The sequence below is a fragment of the Scyliorhinus canicula genome, chromosome 3 (genome assembly GCF_902713615.1).
Source record: "Scyliorhinus canicula chromosome 3, sScyCan1.1, whole genome shotgun sequence".
NCBI classification, from domain to species: Eukaryota; Metazoa; Chordata; class Chondrichthyes; order Carcharhiniformes; family Scyliorhinidae; genus Scyliorhinus; species Scyliorhinus canicula.
In genome coordinates, this window is record NC_052148.1 from 252,553,327 (window position 1) to 252,565,995 (window position 12,669).

General features: G+C 47.1%; 1 protein-coding gene across 7 annotated transcripts in view; it reads left to right on the top strand.

The window, feature by feature from the left end:
- Window positions 1–12,669, top strand: part of LOC119963432 (trichohyalin-like) — a 190,395-nt gene that overhangs the window by 86,814 nt on the left and 90,912 nt on the right. For 6 of the 7 annotated variants that reach the window (XR_005460101.1, XR_005460102.1, XM_038792548.1 and 3 more), the window contains 2 exons: window positions 7,248–7,299; window positions 9,134–9,276. The exons of the other annotated variant lie outside the window; for it this stretch is intronic. Coding sequence is in view for 4 of the 6 variants with exons in the window: in XM_038792548.1 (XP_038648476.1) it covers window positions 7,248–7,299; window positions 9,134–9,276 (195 nt within the window). In the remaining 2 variants the exon portion in view is untranslated. The remainder of the gene's footprint in view (window positions 1–7,247; window positions 7,300–9,133; window positions 9,277–12,669) is intronic. 7 annotated transcript variants of the gene reach the window in all.

Consider the following 12,669-nt stretch of genomic DNA (forward strand, 5'->3'; position numbering starts at 1 on the left):
TTTAAAAACAATTCGAATATGCATTTGTTGTCCTTCAGAAGAACCACTTGTCATCATAATAAGGCCAGTACAACATTCCAAGCAGTAGTTAGTTTACATCATCTGATCTACTAAATTTCGTTCAAAAGCAATGTTAAAATTTTAGTCATTATTGCCAGCATGCTTCTAAATTGGTAACTCGTTAACTTCACTTCTATAATTCCCTTATTGTGGATCGTTTAATCAACACCTTTTAGTCAATTATCGTGTCTTCCGTAGAGAAGGGTTGTTCGATATTTACGGCTTGCGTCTGTGACCAAGTGCGTGTCGCTAAGGGGGACACATTAGCGGGAGTTTCACTGGTAATGGGATCAGAAGGGGAAGTCAGGACTTGGGACAGTGGAATTGTAGGATCGGGGAGGATGAGGGTGGGGTCCAGGGTTGAAATCCTCCTCCTCTTCCATATCACCTGAATAGGGGAACATCGGCATGCCAGAGCAACTGGGAGGATCCTCCTTTCCTATAATCTTACGAGCCAGCCCTACTTTTCTGCCAGCAGGAGGTTTGTTATTGCCAGATTGCTTTTTTTAGTGTTTTGACTGTTTTCTATCCCAAAGCTCACATTACAATTTTAAAGTCTCCCAATCTTTCGCTTTACCGTTCACACACTCAGTAATCCCTTTTTTGCGGGTGTTATCTCTCAAACTCATTAATAGTGATTGTTCGTTGCGTTAAGTGGACTGTTTTTTTCCACTGTAAAATGAAACATTCTAGTTGAAGCCGCCATTTTTTTTTCCTGATTGCTTTTTATTCTGCATCAATGCTATTGTCAAAGTTCCAAGATCCCTGTGTAACCTAGTGGCAAGATATCGTTACCTAATTTATTGTTTAAAGCAGCGCTGTAGACAGTCTCCAGAACTACGTTCATGAGAAGGGTTTTCTAAACACATGAAAAATAGAGGGGAATTGCCGCTAGTTTTATCTAAAGTTTGTCCCATAATGTCAGTAAAATGTGCCCCTGGCAAAAATGTTCAAAAAAAATTTCTGGTACCAAATCAAATTGGAGGGTCCTTGACCCCAAACAAATTACTGACAGGGTCCCTGACCCCAAAACTTAATCAAAGGGTCCCTGACCCAACTTTATTGACAGCCTGTATAAATCTGATCCGGATGGAAAACAAGATCAAAAAGGTCACTGACCTGCAGCTAATCACAATCGGGTCCCTGACCCCCAAAAAAATTTACTCACAGTCAAATTTAGATTCGAGAACCGTCACCTGTTTAGTTACTTCCGACAGGGATGAGGGGTCGCAGCACAGAACCGAGAGAGAGGGAGACCAAGGTTAATCATACCTTGTGCCGGCGTCTGTCTCTTTCCTCCTGCTCATGGCTCAATCACTTATTCTCAGTCCCTCACGGAAGATCACTCAGGATATTGGATTTTTTCTCGCAGGGCCAAATGTCGTAGTCAATATTTTCCCCGGTTCTGGACTGTGATAGAAAGATTCAAACATGATTCATTAGGTAAGCAAAACTAAGCTTTATTTACGGACTACAATTGCTAGCAGTATGGCTGAGACTTGAAGTCGGAAGGCAGTCAAGTACAAACTGCTGGTTCCCTTCCAAATCTGCGGTATCACAAAAGAATAAGACGATATTTATACATTATAGGATCAAGATAACATGAATACAGCTTGGTCAGGAATTTGATCAAAAGTAAAACATAAGTAATAATCACTACAATGGCGTCACCTTGCTGACCTTTAGGGGACTCAGGGTCTCATATGATTATCTTGTCTTTTGGTACATGTTTTAAGAGATGGAACAAATTTGTTTAAGTACAGAAAGAGACAATTTTTTAGCTTATCGTATGTATTTAGATTGCTCTGGTCGTATGACGAACGCGCCTTATCCGAGTTTAGAGTCAGCCAGTTCTCGGGTCAAGTTGACCTTGGCTGCTTGTATTTGTGCCTTAGGTTATGCAAAGTCAGTTTAAATTTAATTGTACCAAGAAAACTTGACTAGTTTTCCCATCATGCCATTATTTGCTTCGCACAATACCACAACTATGTTTGATAACACTCCTCCTGTGAGGCTACATGGGACAGTTTGCTGCTTCAAAGGTGCTACATAAATGCACGTTGTTGTTGTTAAGAGATGAGGCGCAGTCAGTAATACAGAGGTAGCCTCTTTAGCGTGGAATGCATTCTGAACTCTGTCTCCGGTGGTTTGTCTGCATCGGCGTTGTTTAATGTTACAGCTTTATGAATTAGTGTGATTTAATTACTCGTCCTATAGCTGCAGTACAATGGAATTTACCAGTAAGCTGGAGTCTATTTATTATTTGGTGCATATCGCTTGCTGTCTTGTGAAATTGCCTGTGCTATTTAAATTCTGTGAGCTATTTGCTGCGAATGAACCTTTGCTTGTAACGTGGCAACAACAAAAAGGCTGCATTTAATTAGACCATGGGAGCCCAGCCGCTCCCTTTTGATTCAGACTGATGGCTACAGTTCAACCCATCCTTATCGGCCAGGAATTGCCCTATATTTTGCACTCTGCCCTCCCCAGACTTGACAAAGTCTGAGGGACAGAGAGGGAAGTGGTGATTGGGTGAAACGTTGGTTTCAAGTCAGGAGCTGGCAGGCCATAGTATTCTTACAGCGCAGACGAAGGCCACACGGCCCATCGAGTCTGCACCGACCCTCCGAGAGAGCATCCCACTTCGGCACCCCCCCCCCCCCCCCCATGCCCACCCCCTCACCATCACTGCAACCCCGCGCACCTTTGGACATGAAGGGGCAATTTACCATGGCTGTGCGACAAAACTTGGGGGGGGGGGGGGGGAGAAGAACGTGCAAACTCCTCACCGCCTTTAAATTCAAACTGCATTGTAAAAGTGATAGATTTAATCAGGAGCCAGGAGATCCTCCCAAATGAGGGCATTCTGAACCGCACTTACTGACATGCTGCTTCATCACATGCATATTTTGTAAAGTATGTAACCTGCTCAATCTGTCAAAGATATCACTGCAAATAAATTGAACACTTCATCACCAGACACGTTCAGTTAGACTCAGAATTGTATCTTTAATCATTCAGGTGAAGCGGAAATAGACAAGTGACATGTACACTTCTCGATACATGTTCTGGAAATACAACTTTTACAAAGAAACATACATTGAAACGTTAAGCAGGAAGAGGCCATTCGGCCCTTCGAGCTTGCTCTGCCATCCATTATCTTCACGGCTGATCATCACGTTCAATTCACTGATCCAGCCTTCCCCCACATATCCCTTGATCCCTTTAGCCCCAAGAGCTAGATCTAAATCCTTCTTGAAATCACACAACCTTTTAGCCTCAACTACTTCTGGGTGTCCTTACCTGAGGAAGGATGTTCTTGCTATGGAGGGAGTGCAGCAAAAGTTTACCTGGCTGATTCGTGGGTTGGCGGGGCTGCCATATGTGAAGAGACCTGGCATTAACAACTCCCTTGGGGCAGTTCATCTGGTTCGGGGCTGGTGGACCCTTACCTCTGCACTGTATGCTGACCTCTACAATGCTGACAGATCTGGCATCGGCCACCCCAGCAATCTCCAGGGCCCGTTCTTCGTAGGGGGCGGGGACTGTGATGTCCGGCACCTGCCGCCCGCTTGGCGATCTCCCGTCTGTGGTGGGTGAATGTCTCTTGTGGGGAGACAGAGAGGGGATTGTTGTCCACATGCATCGTTCATCGTAGGGGCGGCTTGTGGTGGAGTGTAGGAGATGGGGTGTATGGGGGGGGGGAGCATCGGGGGGGGGGGAAATGGGGGTTTTGGGGGGGGGGGCGGTGGAGTGGACGGCACTGCCGGACATTAGTGGCCTGGGGCGATGCCAGGCACATTCTCGTGGGGGGAGGTCGGGAGTCCAGTGCCAATCCACCATTCAATCCGGTCGGTGGAAGCCATTGATCTTCTTACAGCACTGGATGCCGGTGCTCTTGGGCTCACTCCCCGAGCTGATGGCCACTGCCACTTCCTCCTCGGCGGCACTGGGTGCCTTGTGGCTGGCCATCCGAGCCCATCGGGGGAACAGGGCATCATGCAGGGGCTGTTTAGCTCACAGGGCTAATCGCTGGCTTTGAAAGCAGACCAAAGCAAGCCAGCAGCACGGTTCGATTCCTGTAACAGCCTCCCCGAACAGGCGCCGGAATGTGGCGACTAGGGGCTTTTCACAGTAACTTCATTTGAAGCCTACTCGTGACAATAAGCGATTTTCATTCATTTCATTTCATCTGGCCTGTGCCTAGGTTGGCATCCCCGAATGCTGGGACTGGTCTTCTCGGAGGCCTGGTTGTGCGCTAAATGGGGTTAACTGTGCAGGAGCAGGAGCAGTTTAAGTGCTGTTCTCCCTTCTCAGCAAGGAGCTGGCGAGCGTGGTCAAGACAAATCAGCCAGTGGGACTCAATGTGAAGCCTGTGCGGCCTCGTTAGAGGTGATGACTTTGCTGGGATGGGCGTCGGCATGCTCGCGGCGATTCCCGCTCGCGACGATTCCCGCTCGCGGCGATTCCCGCTCGCTACCACACTTGCGGCCATTGTTCCTGGGGCCCACCAGAGGGAGGGTTACTTCAGTTAGGAGGTTTCTGTGGAGGTCCCTTTAGTTAGGGTGTCTCTGTAGGGGGGTTCCTTTAGTAAGAGGATTCTGTGGGGATCCCTCTTGATAGGGGTCTGTCTCGGTAGGGAGTTCCTTCAGTTAGGGGGTCCAGGGGAGGTCTCCTGATTCAGGGGATCTCTTGGGGGGGGGTCTCCCTATAAGTGGGTCCATTGGAGGGTCTCCCTATATATGGGATCCCTGGGGGGTGTCTCCCTATTAAAGGGGTCCCTGGAGGGTATCTCTATTAAGGGGGTCTCTGGGGGTCTCCCTATTAAGGGGTTCCTGGGGGGTCTCCCTATTAAGGGGGTTCAAGGGGTGGGGGGGGGGGGTTCTCCCTATTCAGGGGTCCCTTGGCGGCGTATCTCCCTAGTTAGGAAGTTCGGGAGGGGGAGGGGTAGGGTCAGGGCATCCCCAGTACTTGGGGGAGGTGGGGGCACCCAGCCAATCCAGGGGAGGTGGGCTGATTTGCAGTGCTGGGTGTGACACTTCGCTATCAGGTTGGCTGCTCACAATGGCGGCCTGATTGCAATATTCCTTGGGAATCTCTCGTATTCCGCGCCATACATCGGTTCCAATTCTCATCCAGCGGGAGAACATGGGCAGGGTTCTCCGTTCCCTGAGAATCCCTCTCTACGATGAAATCAGGGGCGGTGCCTATTTTCAGATGCTCCGCCCCCGCCAAAACAGCCTCATCGAGGAGCGTGCCGTACGCTGCTGGGACAGCCGCAGGATGTTACCTGAAGGTCCTCCCTCGATGCTCTGCCTCCGATGGGCCAAGTTCCCGACCGAGCGGGGGATGTATGGTCTCAACGGTCAGGAACCCAGCGTGGCGACTGCACGCTGTGTCCAGTGACGCCACAGTTGGGCGGGAGCCATGCTGCTGGCTGGGGGGGGGGGGGGGGGGGGGGGGGCTTTGGCGAGGGCTGGGAGGACTGGTGGGGGGGTGGCCCGGGGTGGCGAGGGGTTGTCCAGGGGGACATTATCTGGCAGGTTGGGTCCGCGTGCTGCTGGCGCCATGTTGCATGCGCGGCCATGAATCCGACAATTTTCCAGGCGTTTATATCGGGATGGCCGTGCATTTTATGTTGCGCTGCTGCTAGCCCCTCACAGCCGTAGGACCGGTGCTGGGGCCTCACCGGTTTTTCCCACGTAAAATGCCACAGATCCTCCGGACACAGCCCCAAAATCGGAGAATCAAGCCCCATGTCTCTCGAACGGAGAATCCAGCCCTATATTGTGCCACTCCTGAATTGCGCCAGTTTTACAGCCGTAACGCAGGTTGAAATTCCCGTATTCCATGCCATGCAAATTTATCCCGTGCAGTGAAATCGGAATGCACTTACAATGTTTAAAAACATTGGGATTTCAGCACGTAGGCCACTGATCCGTGAAGGGAGATAAATGAATCAAAGCTGCAGATGGTTTGTAGAAGCTGCCAATCACAGACCACTACTACAAAGCTCTGAATGGCTTGCAGCTAATGGATCTATGGGAACTAGACGCAGGTCACAGCTGGTGTCCTTTGAGAAATGGACACGTGGATCTGCATGGTAACTGTTACAGCTGTGGTAGAGATTGCCACCTCGGCCCACCGCGAGGTGCACCATGCCAGGACTACACTGGTAGAGACCATAAGTGATCTGCGCCCATGTGATTCCAGGCCGTGGGGATCGGAGAATCTCCGGAGGCTGGAGCCAGGGCACCGGGCCAATGAAATGAGTCATTAAGACCCATGTGCCTTTATTTACATATCCTGGCTGTTGCACATCGTGGACCTCGTTCACGCCGCAAGCAGAGAGTTGAAGCATCGTGGGCGCTGATCGCGATTTAGCCCTGATGCCCGATTCTCCGTCCCATTGGGGAATGCATTCCGGGTGTCCTGGGTCGGAGAATCCCGCCCATAGTTTCCCAAACGGAGAACCTCACCCTCAGTTTCTCACTCCCTTTTTCCAATCCTGGGCCTCCTGTACACCATAGCTATCCTGCTCCAATGCTGGTTCAGTTGGCCCTTCCGCTATCGCCAGTCCCCTACCCTTCCACCCTGCCGGACCAGTTCTATCTCCCATTTTTCTCTCTTCCCAGCCCTGGCTCACTGTGCTCCCCCTCATAGATTCCTCAACACAGAAATAGGGCATCAGCCTAACTGGTATGTATGTCCAGCATGAGCTGTCCTAATGCTGAATTACCACCTGTTTAAATGTCCCATTATTCCCTGAACACGCATATATGTAACCTTCCTTTCAGTGCACCAGTGATAACTGTTCCATGTGGTAGTGAGTTCTCACTGTTGAGAAATACCTCCAAGACTCTTTTATTTAATCTGCTGATGTATTCTTTTTTATATTCATGCCCACTTGTTCTGGGCTTCCCCCACAAGTGGAAATAGTTTCTCCACAAATACCCCATTGGATCCCTTTACAATGGCAAAAACCTCAGTCAGGTCACCTCTCAATCCAGGAGAATTGCATAACATCCTGTTCAACATCTTTCCTGATAGTTGCACACTCGCAATTTTGGCAGTATGAGGAGAAATAAAAAATGGACTCCAGATTAAAAGATGGCTCCCAGGACTTGAAGCAAAGGGCAATTTCAATTCTATCATTCCTTCACTCTGCTATGATCCTTTTGTTTCAGGGGACCATGAACATTAACTCGATCCTAGCTGGAATGTCTAAACAAGAACAAGGTCAGTAAAGGGATGTTAGACAAAGGCCATCTCAGCTCTTGTCAGTAGTTCAGATATGAGCCTAAAACATCAATGAAATCATTAATGCACACCTCAAATATCCCTGAGTGTGACAATCATTATTCAATATTCTCCCTCCAGTTTGAGTTACTATTCTGTTTCTTTTAGTCCTACCATATTAGCGAGCAGAAGGACAGGCAAATGACCGCCTGCCTCACCCATTAGTAGAATTCACAGAATCCCTACAGTGCAGAAGGAGGCAATTCCACCTATCGAATCTGCACCAACTCTCCAAAAGAGCTCACTACCTAGGCCCACTCCACCGCCTTACCACCGTAACCCCGCACATTGATCATGGCCACTCCACCTAACGTGCGTCTCTTTGGACATCTAAGGGGCACTATAGCATGCCCAATCCGCCTAACCTGCACGTTATTCGACTGTGGGAGGGAACCGGAGCACCCAGAGGAAACCCATGTAGCCATGGGAAGAATATTCAAACTCCACAATCACCCGAGGCCAGGATCACTGGCACTGTGAGGCAACAGTGCTAATCTCTGTGCCACCATGTGTGAGAGCATTGAAGCTTTCTTTGTAGTGACCCTAACTTTTTCCCAATGGAAGTGAAGCACCATAGATGTCCATAGCCGGATCAGGCTCTTAACAACAAAAGATCATGGCCACAGGTGCAGTAGGCCCTGCCACCATTACACTCATGACAAGTGTGTTGTTACACTGACACACTGTGGCCAGATCGCTTCAAAAATCTCCTTCCAGTTCATCTGTGGACTGTATAAAATGTGAACGATATTAGTTGTGCAACTGAAATATAATGCAGTATATATTCTGAACACTAAAAGCTAATTATAGTCTATCTTGTGTATTTATTGTTTCAAAAATAACCATTAAACCTAATCCCTTTACTACTGCACCAGTGCTGATTGTTTTCAGCGGCTAAACCCGAGATAATGGTCAGGGTCTTTCAGCACGCCTCGGGAGCATTGACCTGGGGTTCTGGATTACTAGTCTAGTGACCACTGTGCCACCACCTCCCCCTAATTGTACCCTATTATGAGCTCCCATCAGCAGGAGACCTGGGCCAAAGGGGGAAAATTGGAGGTGAGATGTTCAATGCATCCTTGTTCAATTCTGGAAATTCAATTGATTGAATGTCATTTTTCACCAATTTGCACAGGCACGCTATTCACAATAATAGGAACTCATTAGACTCCATGTTATAATCTTAAATAAGTAAAGCAAAGAATATTGATAGATAAGATAAAACATGTGTTGTAATGTTCAAGAGTACCAAATTATTCTTAACATTTGTTTTATACTTTATCCCAATTCTTGCTAGGTTAATGCATTCAGGCATGTGTACGACCTGCTTGTTCTGTAAATATCATCAGGTCCTGTGGGCTATTGCAAAGAAAAAAGGCTCAGTGCAATATATCTATAATTACACAGGTTTTACAATAAAGCACAGACCTTTTTGAAAACATTGTGTAAGCAGGAAAATGTCTTGGTGCCTGCTTATCAGATTGTCTCATATTCGCTGTCAGGTTGCCGCAAACACACTCTGTGTGCCGCCACTAGGAGGCACCAGAGACCTCCCAATGTGACTCCCCACTGAAAGACAACAGTCTGATTCGTGTGCACTAAAATAATTTCCTCGTGTTTATAAAAAGGACGGGTGCTCGAGGATGAGGAAAAAAATATACCAACGTATTTCCCTTATTCATTCTGGAGACTTAAAATCCTTAATAGGCAATTAAAACAAAATAAGAAATTCCACATGTTTGTATCTGTGTTTTTAATTACCTTATCATTTTAGGTTTGAACCATTGGTTTCTGAGCTCACTGTCTCATGGAAGTCACCCCTTTGTGGATTCCAATACACCTTTAGCCTACAGACCATGTGTGGCCACTGCTGACTATTGCCCTAATTCTAAAATGCCTCACACAATGCTGCCAGTGGTGAGTAATTCCCACTTTGGGATTAAATTCTGTCACATTCTATTCTACTCACTTCTCTATTAGTTTAAGGTTTTTCACATTCATTTCCTTCAGCTGGGAAGCAACAACATTTCCCCCCTGACAGCATCTTGTATTATGGTTAGTTCCCTTTGCGGTGGGAAATAAATGTCCGCCTCTCTACCTTCTTCTGAAGTAAAATGACTAGTTTCAAGTATTCCATTGTCTAGGTTGAAAACTCTGAGAGCCATTTCACATATCAATGATTGATTTGAATGTCGATGGATGTTGGGATCTGAACAGGATTCAGAAACTCCTGAACCAGAAACTCCTTTCTCTCCGTGTCTGTGTCGGTTTCCTCTGGGTGCCGCATGCGGGTCCCTCCCACAGTCCGAAAATGCCATGTTGAATTCTCCCTTAGTGTCCATAATGTGCAGGATAGGTGGATTGGCCATGATAAAATTATCCCTTAGTGTCCAAAATGTTAGGTGGGGTTATTGGGTTACAGGGATAGGGTGGGGACGTGGGCCTTAATAGGGTGATTTTTCAGAGGGTCGGCGAAGACTCGATGGGCCGAATGGCCTCCTTCTGCACTATAGGGATCCTTTGAACTGACAGGTGGGTTTTCTTTTAAACTACCATCTTTCCATTTTCAATAAGTATGAAATGAAATGAAATGAAAATCACTTATTGTCACGAGTAGACTTCAATGAAGTTACTGTGAAAAGCCTCTAGTCGCCACATTCCTGTGCGGCTGGTACGGGAATCGACCCGTGCTGCTGGCCTGCTTGGTCTGCTTTAAAAGCCAGCGATTAGCCCTGTGAGCTAAACCAGTTATCCCCTCTGTGGAGGTGGTGGTGTAGTGGTATTGTCACAGGACTAGTAAACCAGAGACTCAGAATAATGTTCCAGAGATCCAGGTTCAAATCCCGCACTGTAGATGGTGAAATTTGAATTCAATAAAAATCTGGAATTAAAAATGTTCAATGATTTTTTATTTTTTTATATAAATGTAGAATACCCAATTATGTTTTGTTCCAATTAAGGGGCCATTTAGTGTGGCCAATCCACCTAACCTGCACTTCTTTGGGTTGTGAGGGTGAAACCCACACAGACACGGGGAGAATGGGCAAACTCCACACGGACAGTGACCCAGGGCCAGGATTCAAACCCGGGTCCTCAGCACCGTAGTCCCAGGGCTAACCACTGCGCCGCATGCCACACCTAAAAAAAAAAGTCCAATGATAACCACTGTTGATTGTCTCAAAAAGTCCTTTAGGGAAGGAAATCTGCTGTTCTTACCAGGTCTGGCCTATATGTGACTCCAGACCCACAGCAATGTGGTTGACTCATAACTGCCGCCTCAAGGGTAATTAGGGTTGGGCAATAAATGCTGGCCCAGCCTGCGATGCCCACGTCCCACGAACGAATAAAAAATAAACTTGTGATCAATATTTAGATGTCCAGAAGTAAAGGATAACAACTGAGGCCAGGGAACAAGTTCGACATGTTACTTAGCCCTCAGTAGATTCTGGACTGTTCATTTTATTTTGCGGCGATGATTCACTTTCTTCTATGGCCAATATAAACAAGTAAATATGACTGTAAAAAAATAAACGCAGCAGTTTTTTTATATACAATACTTACACTTAAACAGCATTGCTTATCAATCTTTGCAAGAACATTAATAGTGGAACAAGGTGGTCATGTGATGAATCCAAGTCTGAGAGGTAAATCAGATTGAAAACAGGCCTAACATTCACCACTTGCAGTAGCATATGTAAACCACAGGTGGTTGTCTTAACACAAGACAAGCTTCTATACTGTCAAAGTAAATCTGTGTTTGGGATCAAGGTGCTGCCCACTCTGTTCAAGGGGATTAGAACTGAAACAGCCTTGGAACACTAATGATTAAGCCATGAGAATATGTGGTGCAGTAAAAAGAAAACCCCATGCTGGTTTCCACACAGCCCTGGTCAAGGGAGCCAATGGCCTTTCTGGCTCCTCGGCCTGAATTTTGACGGGAATTCCGGATTTACCCACCTTCGCTGCAATCAAGAATTTAGGATTCCAGTCATTGGGCAACTTACATTATTTGCTGTCCAATATTTTTAGGTTTTATCATTCCATATTTAATAACTGACTTTTGTGCATTACTTTTGACTACAAATATAGGGCGGAATTTTATGGCAGGGGCAGGTTCGGAAACAAATGCAAGCCGTTCCCGTCCATTGACTTCGACGGGGCTGGGGCCGCAGCCGCAACACTCCACCCATAAAAACAGATTCTCAATTTCTGTTTTCCGATTAAGGGGCAAAGAAAGTTTGGATAGGCTAGGCTTGTATCTGCTCGAGTTGAGAAGAGTAAGAGTCAACTTGGTTGAAACATATGAGATCCTGCGGAGTCTTGACAGGATGGATGTGGAGAGGATGCTTCTGTTTTTGGAGCGAATCTAGAACTCGGGGTCACTGTTCAAACATAAAGCGATGGTCATTTAAGTCCGAGATGAGGAGAAAGGACAGTGAGTCTTGGGAATTCTGTACCTCAAGCAGCAGTGGAAGCTGAGTCTTCGAACATTTTTAAGGCGGAAGTAGATAGATTTTAGGTATGAAAGGGAGTGAAAGGTTGTCAGAGGGAGGTGGGAATTGGAGTTGCGATCAGGTCAGTCCTGATCTTATTGAATGGTGAGGCAGGCTTGAGGGGCCGAGTCGCCTACACTGCTCTGAATTGGATATTCCGATGATTGAGTGGGTGGGTGCAAACTGCTGGCAGTACTTAGTCATTGTTTCAAAGACATGTATGAAAGATTCCTTGAGGTGAGACACCCTCTGAATCCTCCGTCCTTCCCTCTGGGGCAACATCTTCACTTCCCTCTTCAGGACGGGAGATGTATGTGGGGAAAATAGTTGCGATGCCATGCCCATCCACAAATTGGTGCTCTGTGCTGGATGTCTGATGGCACAGGTTAAGTCAATCTACCCACAAACTTATCAAAAAAATTCCAAAAGCTGGATCTGCTTCACTATTGTGACCAATTTTCCTTTTTTTTTTCAACAAAATTGAGAATTTAAGTGAACGACCGAAGCCTATAGCCCAGGAGACCAGCAAAAATGGAAAGAAGTCTGACAGTAGGGACCCTGGTCTGGAAAAGGTGACAAATTGATACCAAGGTTTGAGTTTAGATATCAGTGCAGTAAGTGGACACTTGGGTAAAGATTTCAGATTGGGAGTGAAAGGCTGAGATGCTCTGACCACGCCCACCTTTCGGCCCTGCCGAAAAAGTCGCTGGCCCACCACATCTCCCGAGGCGCGAGTCGTCCCAGCTAGGCCGGAAAATGCAGGCCTCGATTTCAACACCGCGATGGTGTAGGAGGAGGCGGCACACAACAGACGACC